Genomic DNA, 14,027 nt, shown 5'->3' on the forward strand with positions numbered 1-14,027 from the left:
GAATGTGCCACCATGACTCAGCTGGCTCACCCGAAGTGGTGGGGGTGGGGTGGGGGTGCTGACCCAGTAGATTCTCACTCACCCATGGAAAGGGACTTCTATTCTGACCATTCCCAAACGTCTCCAAATGACCTCGATTTGATTTTTAGCTTCCTTTTTGCTCTTTGCTTATAATTTCTCAACATCAGACATAGATGTTTACCTCCACGTACATTACTGCAATATGAAACCACTCTGTCATCTAAAAGCAAATAAACTGGCTTTAATGGTTGTGCTGTCAAGCAGCAGCTAAAGAGTTAAAAGTTTTAGCAGGCAGACTGGCCAGCAGGAGTTAGTGGTGTGGAGTAAGAGGGACGCCAGGCTGTCTCTAAACTTTTTGGCCCTCCCCAAGTACAGAGATGAAGGAAGAGCCTCTATAAATCACTGGAGATTAGAGACCCTGTTCTTGCCGACTCCGCAGGGTTGCACTGCTTAATGTCAAAGCCTCACGTATTGCTTTAACAGCACTCCTTTTCTTTATTAAATCCACTTTGAAATAAAAAAAAAAATGATGATCTTTCCAGTAAGGGGGAGAAGGCTAAAAGGATTTAGACGGTATCTGCTATGTTACATTACAGAGACTAATAACTGTTTAGGGAGTAAGTAACATTTTTGCACCATCGTAAGACATAAAAACGAAAAGAGGTATAAAAGTCTGTTCCTTAGAATCAATTTGTTTGAGTGTTTATTTTGCCCTCTGTCCTTGCCTTCAGGTTCCTTCAAAGGGTGAGCAAAAAAACTGGGAAACTGAAGTGAGTGCTAATGACCAAAAGGTCTAGGGACACTCTCTTCACTAAATTGTTCAGAAACTAGGATGTTTACTCCGGTTAGTGAAGGGAGCACAGGAGGGAGTGTGGTAGTGGAAAGAGTTCTACTTTTATACTTAAAAGAAAAAATGCAAACTTTGACTGTGTTCCTTTGGAGGTCGAGTCTGAGCTTATCTCCTTCATCTGACTTTAATGAAGACATATTTTAAGCAGCTGCACCCACATCAGATGTCTTATTTTGGCTCAAAACTTCCACCTTCTGGGTGGGAGGTTTCTCAAAACTAAGAAGTTGGTAGTAATTATAATCTAATTGGGGAGCACTAGGCAAAAGTCTGATTGTCACAAAACGTTAAGTTAAAAACAAATGTATATGGATGAAGTAAGTGTGGCCATGAATTAATTGATAATTGTTAAAGCTAGTGCTGGGTATATGGGGCTCCTCTCTGGTTATATATATTTTTAAATGTTCACAATAGAAAAATAAATCAGTTTAAATAAAGTGCTTAGCACTTAGTAAAAAAAATAAACTAATGTGAGCTAAAATATTAGATCACCAATTACAGCATTTTAATTTATACTCTTAGAGAGATCTTAAGATAAAGAAAAGCTGCACAGAGAATTTTGGTGCCTCTAATTTGCTTACTACCCATTAGAGCCTAAAGCTTCTTTCTGTTTTTTCCTTCATAGTCAAATGGCCATTACTTAAATGGAATTATTTCAGGAACATAGGAATTCCTCATTAAAGGACCAGCAAAAAGCCTTCAAAATCTTGGGAATAAATGTAGTCAAGGTACTTTTACAGTTTGCCTATTTTAGCCAAGCACCCACAAGCCAAGTCTATTTTGTTTTTAAAGTTTCACTTGTTTATTCAGTGAGCATTTGATGAAGAACTACAACCTACCAAGCACTTGGCTAGCTCTTGGTGATTTAAAAAAAAAAAAAAAAGGCTGAATAACCCAGGCTCCCACTCTTGAGAAGCTCACAGTCTTAAATGGAAATATAAAAAAAATAAATTATACATAAAGTAGGCATGAAACCTTAAAAATAAAGGCCGCTTTTAAATGTTACTGTACTTGATGTGGGGAAGGGAATTGAGCCTTCTTTCTGTAGCTCTCAGATTACGACTGGGGAGGATAGTGGGATTTGAGATGAGCTCGGAACCCTTTTGTAGCTGATTCCTGGATTGGTATGGTGTTGCTTCCATTTGCATTTTCAAGTTTGGAAAGAGTTCACACCTTTAAAATGTGGTTCATATTTTCCAGGCAGAGGGAGGGAATGCCTTGTTTTGCAGTGCTTCCCATCCAAAAGCTGACAAGTCACAGCTTTTTATTCTGACAAACAGCTTGAAGGTATCACCTCTGTAGACTCCTGACACAATGAATTGCGGTTCTTCATTTATGACAGTTTGTGCTTCGCGTATGCTTTCATGTGTTTAGGATGGTTGCCCAGTTTTAAAGTAGCAGCTCTTAAAATAGCTAGAAATGGATGTCGAGCTCAGGTTCAGTTGAAATGGGGTTGATAGTGCTTGCGTGATGTTTGTATGTGCACACTTTCAAGCCTGTGTGCATACCTCTGCTGCCGGAAGTCAGTGACAGAACAGTCTACACAGGGGTCTGTTGTGATAGAAAATATAAGGCATGTACGGTGAGGAGGAACGAGGAGGGAGGATTGCATCTAGTGATCCTGGAACAGTTGCTCAGACCAGCATTTAGTGTTTTATTAGGAGAGAACAACTCTATAAAAGGAACAAGAGGTTCAATCATTATAGAGTGGGGCGACAGGAGGCAGCTGCCAGCATGACTTTGAAAACCCTTTGAGATCCTAGAAGAGTTGCCACATATAACGTGCTGCAGCTGCTGGGATCATTTAGGAGAAATGCAGAATTTGGCACCCACCCACCCCTACAGGGGATAGGATTCTAGGATCACCCCAATGTTTTCTTTAGATGAGTTCCAAGCCCACCCCACCCCCACTTTTCTCCCTTCCCACTGAATGTTCTCACAGAAGTTCTTGTATTTTTCTTTCTTTTTTTCCCCCCCAGGTATTTTTGCAGAGAATTAAGAGAAAAGACAGTCCCCTAGTTTGATTTTAAAAGAAATGATAGGTCCCGTATGCTTAGGGATCAGGTAGGTAAGGCCAGGTTGGGAGAATACAGAGGCCCCCCTATTCTTGCACCCAGTATTTGTACTTGAAGAACAAGTTACCAGACCCTTGCAAACTATCACTTACAGAGAGTCATCCAAGTAACAACGTATGTGAATTTCATTTTTAAAAATCTACCTGGGATGTTTGTTTTTCATCAATACATACAGAATATTTGCAAAATTAAACCCTTCAACTTTAAAAATCTCCATTTAAATCATATACACTTAAGCAACAACCAATGTTCATATAAGCCAGAAAAAGGTTATTTAGGGGGGAGGGGTGGTTATTCTTGCAAATACATTATTTGGTATATATAAAATTTTTGATAAAGATTTCTCTAAGTATAAATGCTAATTATTGCTGAAATTTGGCAACCAGAAGAGTTTATATGAACCCACATTCTGTGAGCAGGCTGAGAGACCACCAATATCTTAGCAAAAATTGTTACTGTACTGATGTAATTTTGAAAGAGATGTGGCCCCAACCTCACTGGGGAACAAACGGAGGGAAAATTAGGGGATGGGTGTGGAGATAGTCATAGTTTCATATTTAGAAGGGAGACTAGAAATCTTGTAGGTTGGAAATCTCACTTATAGGTGAGGAAAACCCTCCTGCCCCTCTAATCCAAGAAATTCTGATAACTTCTTTCTTAACATTCCTCATCCCAATTTAAAAATCATTCCCACTCTTACTAATGGGAGAGCCACATATCTCTCAGATATGTTGAGATGGAGAAAAAATTAAGAACTGCTCATTTAACCTGGTTCATTTCTGAGATGAGATTACTAGGGCCCAGAGAATTCCTGTAGAGGAAGGCAGAGAAAGGTCTTATTCTGTCACTTAGGAGGGATAGCTGTATGGACCTAGGCATTTCTAAGATGTAAGTCACAACCCTCATGCAGTTGCCATGTGACCAGGGATCAACAGTGGTCAAATATGAATGAGAGAAGACTGGGGTGGGTGATAGAGAAACTGCATATGGTCATATGCTTAAATTCCATTACATGCAGATTCAAGAGATCTACTGGGAGTAGCAACTCGTTTTGCTGCAAAGTAGGTTGTTGATCTGTAGTTAAATATAGTTCAGTAATACATTAGAGCATTTCATTGGTGTATCTTCCAGTCTCCAAAATAAGTTGTTATTTTAAAAGACAATAAATGTCTAGAAGAGATCGCAAGTACTACTACAGTTAAACTCATAGTGAAGTTATTTAGCATATTTGAAAAGAGACTTGAAATGTAGTATCTTATGTTTTTATTCTGGGCCCACAGGCAGGTAGGTAGTAGTACTGTGATGTCCCCCACTCACAGGTCCTTTACGTCTTTATTTGAGGGTCAAGGAACTTCCCACCAGCCTGGGAAGAATCACCCATCCTAAGTATCTTTAAACATTTGATTAAGCCATACAAGGAACAAGCAGAGTTATGCTAGCCACAGCATGGTATTTGGAATTCCTTTTGTTATTAAAAAATTCCACACTGGTTGTATGAGTTCAGGAAGCCTGAGGAGGAATAAGAAATAGAGCTTTTGTCTAGTGCTATTTTAATACACTGCTTCAGGTGTTGCTGGGCAAACTGGCTTTGAAAGGCCTTGAGTTGTTAACATAGTTGACTCTCAGGCCCAGTCTGGGTGGCAGAAGTGCCTTAGCCCATTGGGTACTCTTCTGTTCCATTCTCCTGTCCCTTTGTCAGGATTCTCAAAACAGTATTGTCACTTAAACACAATAAGGCAGGCTCCATCCAATCCCAGTTGCTGGAATTTAGCCTGTATTTGATGCTGGTCTTTGGAATGAGATCAGTCTTTTCTGAACATCATAAGGCAGATTAGATTCTCTTGAGACTTCTGGTTCATTGCTTACTTTCGAAGTCTTTGCCCCTAGATCAGTACCGTCTGCTCCTGTGGTGCTGTCAGTATGACAGGTCAGTTAAACATGCAGCACCTTAGTAATTCAGAAAACAAAGACTGCCTCCACCCAGAAGACCAAAGGCTTTGATGACATCACTACTTAACACCATGGCTGCCAGGAACATTTTGGTGTCACTTTATGAAGGAAACAACCTGAGAATCACCTTCTAAATAGCCCCTGCTGGGTGATGAAGTCTTGATAGGGGAATGTGCTTCCCAAAGGCTTGTCTCTGAACGCTCGGGTATATGCTCCCTAATAAGCTGCCTGGGAATGGCAGTCTAGACAGGGAACTCCCTTTAAGTGGGTTACAACATCTTGAATGATTGTACTGGATTACTAGGTAGCCTACTCAGCAACGCGTCTCTTCCTTCCTAAAACTTCATTCTCTAGTGAAATGGTCTATAAGGAGCAGGTGATGGCACAAGGAGGTGTTGGCGTTGGAGCCTTCTGCCAAAGAGCAGTCTGGCTCCTGAGATGGGGGAAGAATGGGCAGAGAACCCCTATCTCTGAGACTAACAATGTCCAGCATTATCTCCAAGGCAAAGGACAGGCTGAGAGGGTTTTATCAGATGAGTAGCTGTCTCTCTGTCTCTGTGGAGGAAGCTCCTTTGCTGTGAAATTGCTGCCACCAAGAACCAAGGCAGTGCCTTCCAGATGAAGGTTCTTGTATTCAATTCTTTACCTCGTTATGGCGAAGCCTATTTCTGATACCACTCAAGTCAAAAGACTAGTCTTGTTGAGATGTCTGTTGTTGCCATTTGAAATTTCTGTAGATCATCACAATTTCCAATGTAACAGTTGCACAGACAGCTCCTGAATCAGCCCAAAAGGGGCATGAAAAGTGTCTTTTTCTTCTGTGAAATTGAGTTTTGTTTTGTCAGTGATATTTAGAAAAATATTCCCAAATTTTCTTCTTAGGGTCATAGAATCTAAATGTATATCCTCACCATGTGAGACAAATGTCTGCCTCCCTACTCCCTCATTCTGCCAATTAGGTTAAACAGCCTCTACCCAGAGGTCATTTGTGTTCTCCAAGTTCCTAGTGGTTACCTTGAGTTAGCCTAATGAAAATTTGATGAGACAGTTGCTGGTAAAATCAGTGAAAGCAAATAACATGATCACTACGATTTGATGGTTCCAAGACTCATCAAATGGGTTTAATGGAACCCGGTGGTTCCAAGGCAGGCAGTAATATTATTGTTCCAAACTTCAGGTCCTCTGTGGAGAGACTATTCTTTAGGATTCTATTTCCCTTTTGAAAAAGATGCTTCTGACAAAGTTACCTGAAATAGGCCACTTCTGCCCAAGACATGATATTGACATCATCTCCAGCCAAAGTTCTCAGTCCCTAGCCTGTATTCTTTCTTCTGCAGTTATTACTATTTCTGTAGGGAAAAACGTATTTACTAGAACATGTTTCTACCATTTTATTTGGTGTATTCATTTATTCAATAGAAATTTTTTAAGCACCAACCATGTGCCAGAGGTGGCTTCCTGGAGACATTGACTAAACCAAGGCTTGAAGAACAAGTTGGAATTAGCCAGGCAGCAGTGAAGAAGGAACTACATGTACAAAGTCCATAGATAAGAGAGGACAGAGCACAGACAGGGAACTTCATTTATTCCAGGAGGTCAAGGATATAGGGCATCTTATGCTTGGAGTTGTAGGAGATGAGATATTGGGTACCATGGTAGAGAGCCTGAAGGCTTTGGGGAGCCCCCTGGAATTTTAATCAAGGTAATATGATCAGATGTGTTTCAGAAACACCACTTTGACTACAGTCTGGAAAATGGATTGAAGTGGGGTGAGGCTGGATCCAGGAAAATCATCAGGTACTAACTGAATTAGTCTAAGTGAGCAGTGAAGGATGCCTGGAGTAAGGCAGTGGTAGTGGGAATGGGGAGGTGGTCCGGAATGTGAGGGTCGATGGTGTATGGGATCCGGAATGTAATGAAGAGGTGGCAGTCTACAATGACACTCAAGTTCTGGCTTCACAGCTGAGTAGAAAGCAGCACCGTTCATAGAGAAAGAGGGTGGGGGTGGAGGAGAGAAGATATGTTTACTCTGGAACATACTAAGTTTAAGGAACCTAAAGAACAACTGAGAGAGATAGGAGCCAAAGTCATATTCCTTGACTTTATTGGCTTGGACTGTCTAGAGGTCTAGCGGGTGGGGTGTGTATGGGGGGCGCAGAGAAGGGCATGTGGAAACTCTCAACATCCCAGAGAAGTTAGCATAAACCTTCCTGTTCAGATTATTTCCAAAATTTGACCAGATGTTTAAGCAAATTAACAAATGATTAAAGCAGCAGTCGGCAGGGACCTAGACCCCTGTGGGAATAAGCAAAGGAGAGTGGCTACAGAGAAAGCCAAGCCCAGGTGTCCTTGCTAGAAAGGAGGTCGGTGTGATGTGGGTCCCCAGTGGTTGACAGGCAGAGTTACAATAAGGCGAGCTGACTCTGGCAAAGAGGGTGGAATTAGGGAATCTAGAAAAAGTACAGATGTTTGTGTTCACTCTGAGAATAACTTCTGCCCAATGGCCAGGCTCTCCAAAATGTTTTTGATTTTATCCATTGTTAGTAGCACATTCTACTTTTCTCTGAAGTGAAATGTTTTTCTTCTATTAAGGGATTTCATCCCTTAAAAAATGCTTTCTAAATTGTACAGAGAGAATAGTATCAAAGGGCCATTGGTCAGCATTTTGTCACAGCAAAATGGGCTAGCAGTCAAGTGACTAACTTGGGTCCCCCTTTCAGTTTCATCAGTAGCTCACTGTGGAGCCTTCAGTAAGTCACTAGCCATCTCCGGACCTTAGCTTTCTTCCCCAGAAAGTTAAGGAGCCTATCCTAGCAGGTTTCTAAGGTCATTTTCACCATCATCATTCTATATCTGTATCCATTTCTGCTTTGAAAAGGACACAAGTCTTACTTAGATTGACAGATTCTTCTCACTCACCAAAGACACAGCCCTGGACATCAGCAAAATACTCCAGTAAATTGTACTTCCCAGCACACTTTATGCCTGGTGTGTAGCAGGGCTGGAAAATTGCCACAGAGACACTCGCTGCAGCCCTTAACCCATCAGGGGTCATTTAGAATGTCAGGCTTAAAAATCAACTATCTCCCTATACCTCCCCACCAAAGCCTCATCCCCAGCTAGCCTCATCTAGAGACTGAAGTCCTTATCAATCTTAAAATAAAAGTGAAATAAAATGAAACTCTCCCACATGCCCTGATCTTTGTGTCCGTGTGAACATGGGCTCTGTTCAGCATCCCCATTCTCCATGTGAGTGGATTCTCTAGCTCAAATTCTCTATCCTGAGAATAATGATGAAAAAAATCATTGAAAAGGCCCACTGCCTTTCCAAGCTACTTCCAAAATGGAGCCAAAATGCAGGCCCCAGAGGGGATGTCCCCAGTCCTATAAGGGGGCACCCACGCTGCTTCAGTTTCTGTGGCTCAGGCTGCATCTTCCATCTTTCCACTCACGCCTCTCACCCTTCTCTGGCAACACAGTTCAGTGCCCTCAAACGAAGGAGGGTGGCCTTCTAGTTGAAAGTAGTCACATGTCATAATTTGAAACTTACATTGCAAAGATAGGATTCTGAGTAAACTTGGGGTAAGATATTTGCATTAATTCATGACAACACATGGCAATTTCATAGCATTCTTTAGACGGCTTGGGGTTCTTTATCAAAAGAATCTCATTAATACTTGTGCTATTTCTGTGGGGCAATTAACATGTATCAAAATGTTTGTTTCACACACAGCTATCACAGAGCCAGAGAGGTTTAGTTACTTGCCTGTGGTTACACAGCAAGTGACTGATCAGCAGGGATTAGGAAAAATGCAGGTGGTAATGCAACTGAAATGTTTTGGCTCTGACAGCATAGTTCAACAAAAGGATGTTGGTCCTGAGATGGGGAGTGCAGCTAAACTTTCTAGTCCCACTGCTATCCCAGGAGAACTGTATTTTCTATTTTCCTGAATTCTATTATGACAGGTTTTTAAAAATGATTTAAAATTTATGTGTATGTATGTGCATGAAAATATGTGGCTGCTCACAGATACATATATAGAAGATGAAAGAGAAAAACGGACAACTTATAATTACAGATATTTTTGTTCATCTGGTATCCAGATGATCTCCCTTGATTCTGACAGTTTTGACAAATCAGTTTATTAAAATTGTAAATGTAACCCAGAGCTGTTTAGTACAATACTAAGCAGAAGGTGCTTTCTACTCACATTATATTTTGCTGTTACATTATTAGAAGTAAACACAGCTTATATGTAAAGGACAAAACAGCCAGTCTTCTATGAGAAAGATGTCACTTGTCACATGTAGTCCCAGTTGGTTTTACTGTCCCAAGACCCTAAGGATATTTTTGTAGAGCTTTGACCTTGATCAGGCACAGAGAAGCCTGTGTCCCCTGCCCACCCTCCTCCCCTGTAACTCCCCTGACCCCTTCAACTTCAGGTTTCTAAAGAGAAAACTTGCTCCCAAAGAAGGCATTATTCAGGTGACATTTGGGGACGGAAAGCATCAGTAAGGCAAGTTTTGTTTTTGTTTTTGGTTTGGTTTTTTTGCTTGTTTGTTTTTGTTGTTGTTGTTGTTTTCTTTGAGACAGAGTCTCCCTCTGTCACCCCAGGTAGAGTGCAATGGCATCATCATAGCTCACTGCAACCTCAAACTCCTGGGCTCAAGTGATCCTCCTGCCTCAGCCTTCTGAATAGCTGGGACAACAGACACGCACCACCTCACCCAGCTCGTTTTTTTTCTATTTTTAGTAGAGACAGATGGATCTCACCCTTGGTCAGGCTGGTCTCTAACTCCTGAGCTCAAGCAATCCTCGAGCCTCAGCCTCTCAGAGTGCTGGGATTACAGGAATGAGCCACTGTGTCCAGCCAATGAGGCAAGTTTTAATTTGGGCTACTTAAACCTATTGTGCTTAAGTAAAAGGTTTCATTGTAAACTCTGGAAAACTGCGTGGCAGCAAGAAGTAATGACACAGAAGGCAAGCTGAGAAGAGTGAGTGCTCTTAAGCTACAAGAGAAAAAATGTACAAAATGCAGAACTCTGTACAGTTGCTGAAAATAGGGAAAAGAATTCCTTTCCTCCTGTCAACTGCCATGGAAAGTCCAGAGAGGTTTTTATTTCATATCTGATTTAGCTTTAGTTGACAATGTTTTCTACCACTCTGATTTTGTTTCTTCAGCTTTCCTCTTCCCTCTATCTTATAGCCTCTGCCCAGGAGTCATTTGTAAACAAGCACATTTTCTATGATGTTATCTATGATGTTATCTATGACAAGACACCTTAATCTTTGTGCCACTGGCTCTTGGCAATCTGGTAAAGCCTATGGACCCTTTCTTGGAATATTTTCAAATGAATAAAATAAAATGTGTAGGAACATAATTATTAAAATATTTTAAATGCCCACACATTTATGCTATAGTAATATATGTACCTGTTTTTAGCATATTAAATAATAGAACTAATCACTACTATAATTTCGAAGTCATAATGTGTGTACACCGGGGGTCAGCAAACTACAATCCACAGACTGTTTTTGTAAATAAAGTTTTATTCGAACACAGCCATACTCAATCATTTACGTATTGTGCATGTCTGCTTTCATGCTGCAACAGCAAAATTGGGTAGAGATCATATGCCCTCAAAGGCTAAAAATTTGCCATCTGGCCCCTTTCAGAAAAAGTTTCCCAATCCCTGGTGTAAATTGCAACAATAGTAATGTGCAATGAAAATACTGGTTTCTATTGGCAACAGTCACAGGTACTGCCAACAACTGTTTTTTGGCTACATTCATAATTGATGTAAGTGCTAAATTTGAGCTAGAAGTTAGCAAAAATACAGGTGTGATTTTTTTTTTCCCCCATCCAAGTTCACAGACCACCTGAATTCTATTCATGGATCTCTTGAAGGCCTGTGGTCCCAAGTTTGGTAACCTCTGAATGGGATTACAACTTCACCTTTCAGCAGAAAGAAATAATTTCTTTACAGTGTGAAAAATCTGTACCCTTTCCACCCCCCTCACAAATCTATGCATATTTTCATATAGATGAAAAAGAAGTCAGATCATCTCTGGAATTAAATGAATAGGCCTCTTTAGGCTCTTATTCCCATCAGCCAGGACCCAGTGTCTGGCTGGGGAGAGGCTAGTTCTGTCAGCCGGTGTCAGGAAAACTTGGGATTCTCTGCACATATAGCCAGCACATTACCACTTCCTCATCCCACTCTCGCCCTGCCAGAAGAAAGAGCCAGAATTTCCCCTCCCCCACTCCCAGGCTTCTCTTGTTCTCTCTGGTGTATTACTTGACTTTTCCCATCTTGTCTCTTAATGTCACATCAGAATACACCATGGGATCTGACTATGCCATTTATGTGGCTATGATGTCTTATTCTCCAGAGAGAGCTTCAAGTATTCAGCAATAACTCATGTCCACTTAATGTGAAAATTGGTACCATCTAATAGAATCTTCAACACGCTAACCACACCATTCCAATAATGAAATGCAAATTTTTCTGCTTTCTTACTATGGTCATTTTTAGATTCTTGAGGAATGGACTTCTTCTTTGTTATGAATTAAAAACTGGAAATTAAGGTACAGAGTTTTCTTATACTAATATTAGATAGTCTCCTTACCTAGAGCGCTAGGGTATCTTATTTAATCCTCAAAACAGACTCGAAAGGTCCGTATCATTATCACTCTCACTTTATTGCTAAGAAAACTAAGACGTAAGGAGTTTGTTACATTGGTAAGTGACAGGATTCTAGAATTCATGTATTTATTTCAGCTTTGAGAGAAAAGACAACCTTACTTTATCTGGTCCTTCATTTATAGCATCAGCTACGGCTCCTGCATGTGTTTTTATCTAAGAGAATCCTGTAGTAGTTCAAACTTTGTAGACAAAGGCAGTGACATGGAACAGTTCTGGCCATAGGGGATCTAGAGTCTAGATCACTTAAGTTTCTTTTTCATAAAATTAGGGCTTCAAGAGAGAAGACCATCTGTAAGGCCCCTTCCAGTGCCATCTGTGGTTCTAGGATATTCAAAGCAAAGGATAGTTGAGGCAGCCCAACTTGTGATGAGCTCTCTACCCCACCTTTCAGACTGGCCCTCGAGGGCAAGGCCTTGCCAGGTGGTGGGACCTCCGAGATGGATCATCGAACACTGCAGCCATCGTCCTGGGCACTGAGTGGCTCTGCTGATACAGCACAGCTGGGGATAGTATTGATTTTTCAGATAATATTTGAATGCCATCTTACTGAGACAAAATGAAGAGGATTTATGGGGAGCCAGAGCTACATACTGCTGCAGAAGGCCCAGTCTGTGGGCATCTTCTGAGCTGCCTAAAACGAGAAAAATTAGTCCCTCATCTGTGAGAGTGGGGAAAAAATGTAAAGAAGCACTTACGTTTGGAGACACAGCAGCAGCCTGGAACTTCTGAACTGTCAGAGAAACATCCAGTGAGTGAGCAGGAACACGTCGGCTTCACTGAGCAATTAGTGCTGTAGGTTTAATAGAGTTTGAGCACCGGTCTAGATTCCACTCCTTCTCTGCTCAACTTCCAGGATGGTGATCTGAACTGACAGACTTACCACCTGTTGTTAATTGTACTTTGGCGCTTTCTCCTCCTGCTGTCATTTCTCATTACTGCCCTTGACTTCTTTTTAGGGGAGTGGGAACAGTGGGGAGCGACCAGCCCACAGGAAGAGGACACAGGTACATGTCAGTGTGCACCCTCTCCTCCAATGCCTATTTCTGGCTCTGCATGGCTTGAGGCAGAATTGGTGTCTCCCCATCCCCTTTCGTTCCGTCTGTATTGGGCACTTTTCACACTGTGCTGTAGTTTTCTGCTAACATTTCTGACCTCCTCCTGGATTGTAAGCTCCTGGAAAGCAGAGGCTGAAAAGTCATCTCTGTGACTCCACCAATTTCTGAGCCTGACGCCTAGTAGGTGTTCAGTAGTATTTGTTGGATGGATGGATGGAGAGTAGGCATCTAACCCATTCTAACCTTCCTCCACCCCCAGCAATCCCAGTGTGTTCTTTTCTGAATCCCTATCTGAACTGGCAATGCCTCCATCCACCCTGTCGACAAAACTAGACACGTGGGAGTCATCCTCACGGCTGCCTCCTTCTCTCTCGCTTTCCACACAAAGAAATCACCAATTCCTACTGATTTTTTTCCCTCTAAGTAGTTCTCAAATCTGTCCTTTCTCCTTTTCATTCCTATTACCACTACCTAACTCAAGGCCTCACTGTCATAATTATCTGGTCTTCTGCCTTCACTTCAGCTTCCACTTATCTGTCCCGTGACACTGGTGCTTTGGCCATGTCACTTCCCTGACTAAAATCTTTCAGAGGCTCCATTTGCCTGCAGTAGAAAAGCAAGCTTCTTAGCATGGTCTACAAAGCCTTTTCTTGGCCCGGCATCTGCCTGCCTCTATATCCACAGCTCTGACAACTTGCTGCCCTGAATTTTGTTTCCGTGTCACCAGATCTCTTGTAGTTACCCATGTTAGTCGTACTATTTGATGCCTAGAATGCCCTTCTCACTCTCATTTTTTCCATTCCCACTCACACTGTAAGACTTGACACGTCACCCTGTCTAGGAAGCCTTATCTGACTATATTTCCCCCCGAAAGGAAGAAAAGGAAGACAGTGGTGGTGGTGGGGGGGGAGGGTTAGTTCCATCTCCTCTGGACTTTCATAGAACTCTGTACATGCCTCAATTTACCTGACACAGGTGGTCACTTCCATAGCATATTGAACTTCCAACATGTCTCTTCCAGTTGCCTCATACCCTTGAATTCTATTTTCCTTCCCGATCTTTTTTTAAAGTTTTTATTCATATTGGGATAAAAGTAGCAGGTAGATGTGACCTTTCTTAGGAGGATTACCATTTTTGTAGGGCCCCATTCCCCTGAAGATGGAATACTGGCCTTAGTCAATGAATGGAGAAACATCTGTTGGGTTGCCAGATGACCCCAGTGGATAATCAATACTCAATTGAACCTGTGATTCAGCTGCTCAGTTGGGTTCACAGTTTCCTTTCTACTCAGAATAGTGTGAGGAATGCGAATGCAGCAGAGCACCACTCACCCTGCCAAGTGAGGCAGTGAGCCAAAAGCGGCGCCGAGCC

The 14,027-nt window shown here is 41.8% G+C and overlaps 1 protein-coding gene across 12 annotated transcripts in view; it reads left to right on the forward strand.

Annotated features, from left to right (window-relative positions):
* The window catches only part of BCAS3 (BCAS3 microtubule associated cell migration factor), a 553,048-nt gene that overhangs the window by 465,114 nt on the left and 73,907 nt on the right, over positions 1-14,027 (forward strand). For 4 of the 12 annotated variants that reach the window (XM_045525584.1, XM_045525588.1, XM_045525586.1 and 1 more), the window contains one exon: positions 12,558-12,605. The exons of the other annotated variants lie outside the window; for them this stretch is intronic. In XM_045525584.1, the coding sequence (XP_045381540.1) occupies positions 12,558-12,605 (48 nt within the window). The remainder of the gene's footprint in view (positions 1-12,557; positions 12,606-14,027) is intronic. 12 annotated transcript variants of the gene reach the window in all.

The sequence above is a fragment of the Lemur catta genome, chromosome 15 (assembly GCF_020740605.2).
Source record: "Lemur catta isolate mLemCat1 chromosome 15, mLemCat1.pri, whole genome shotgun sequence".
NCBI classification, from domain to species: domain Eukaryota; kingdom Metazoa; phylum Chordata; class Mammalia; order Primates; family Lemuridae; genus Lemur; species Lemur catta.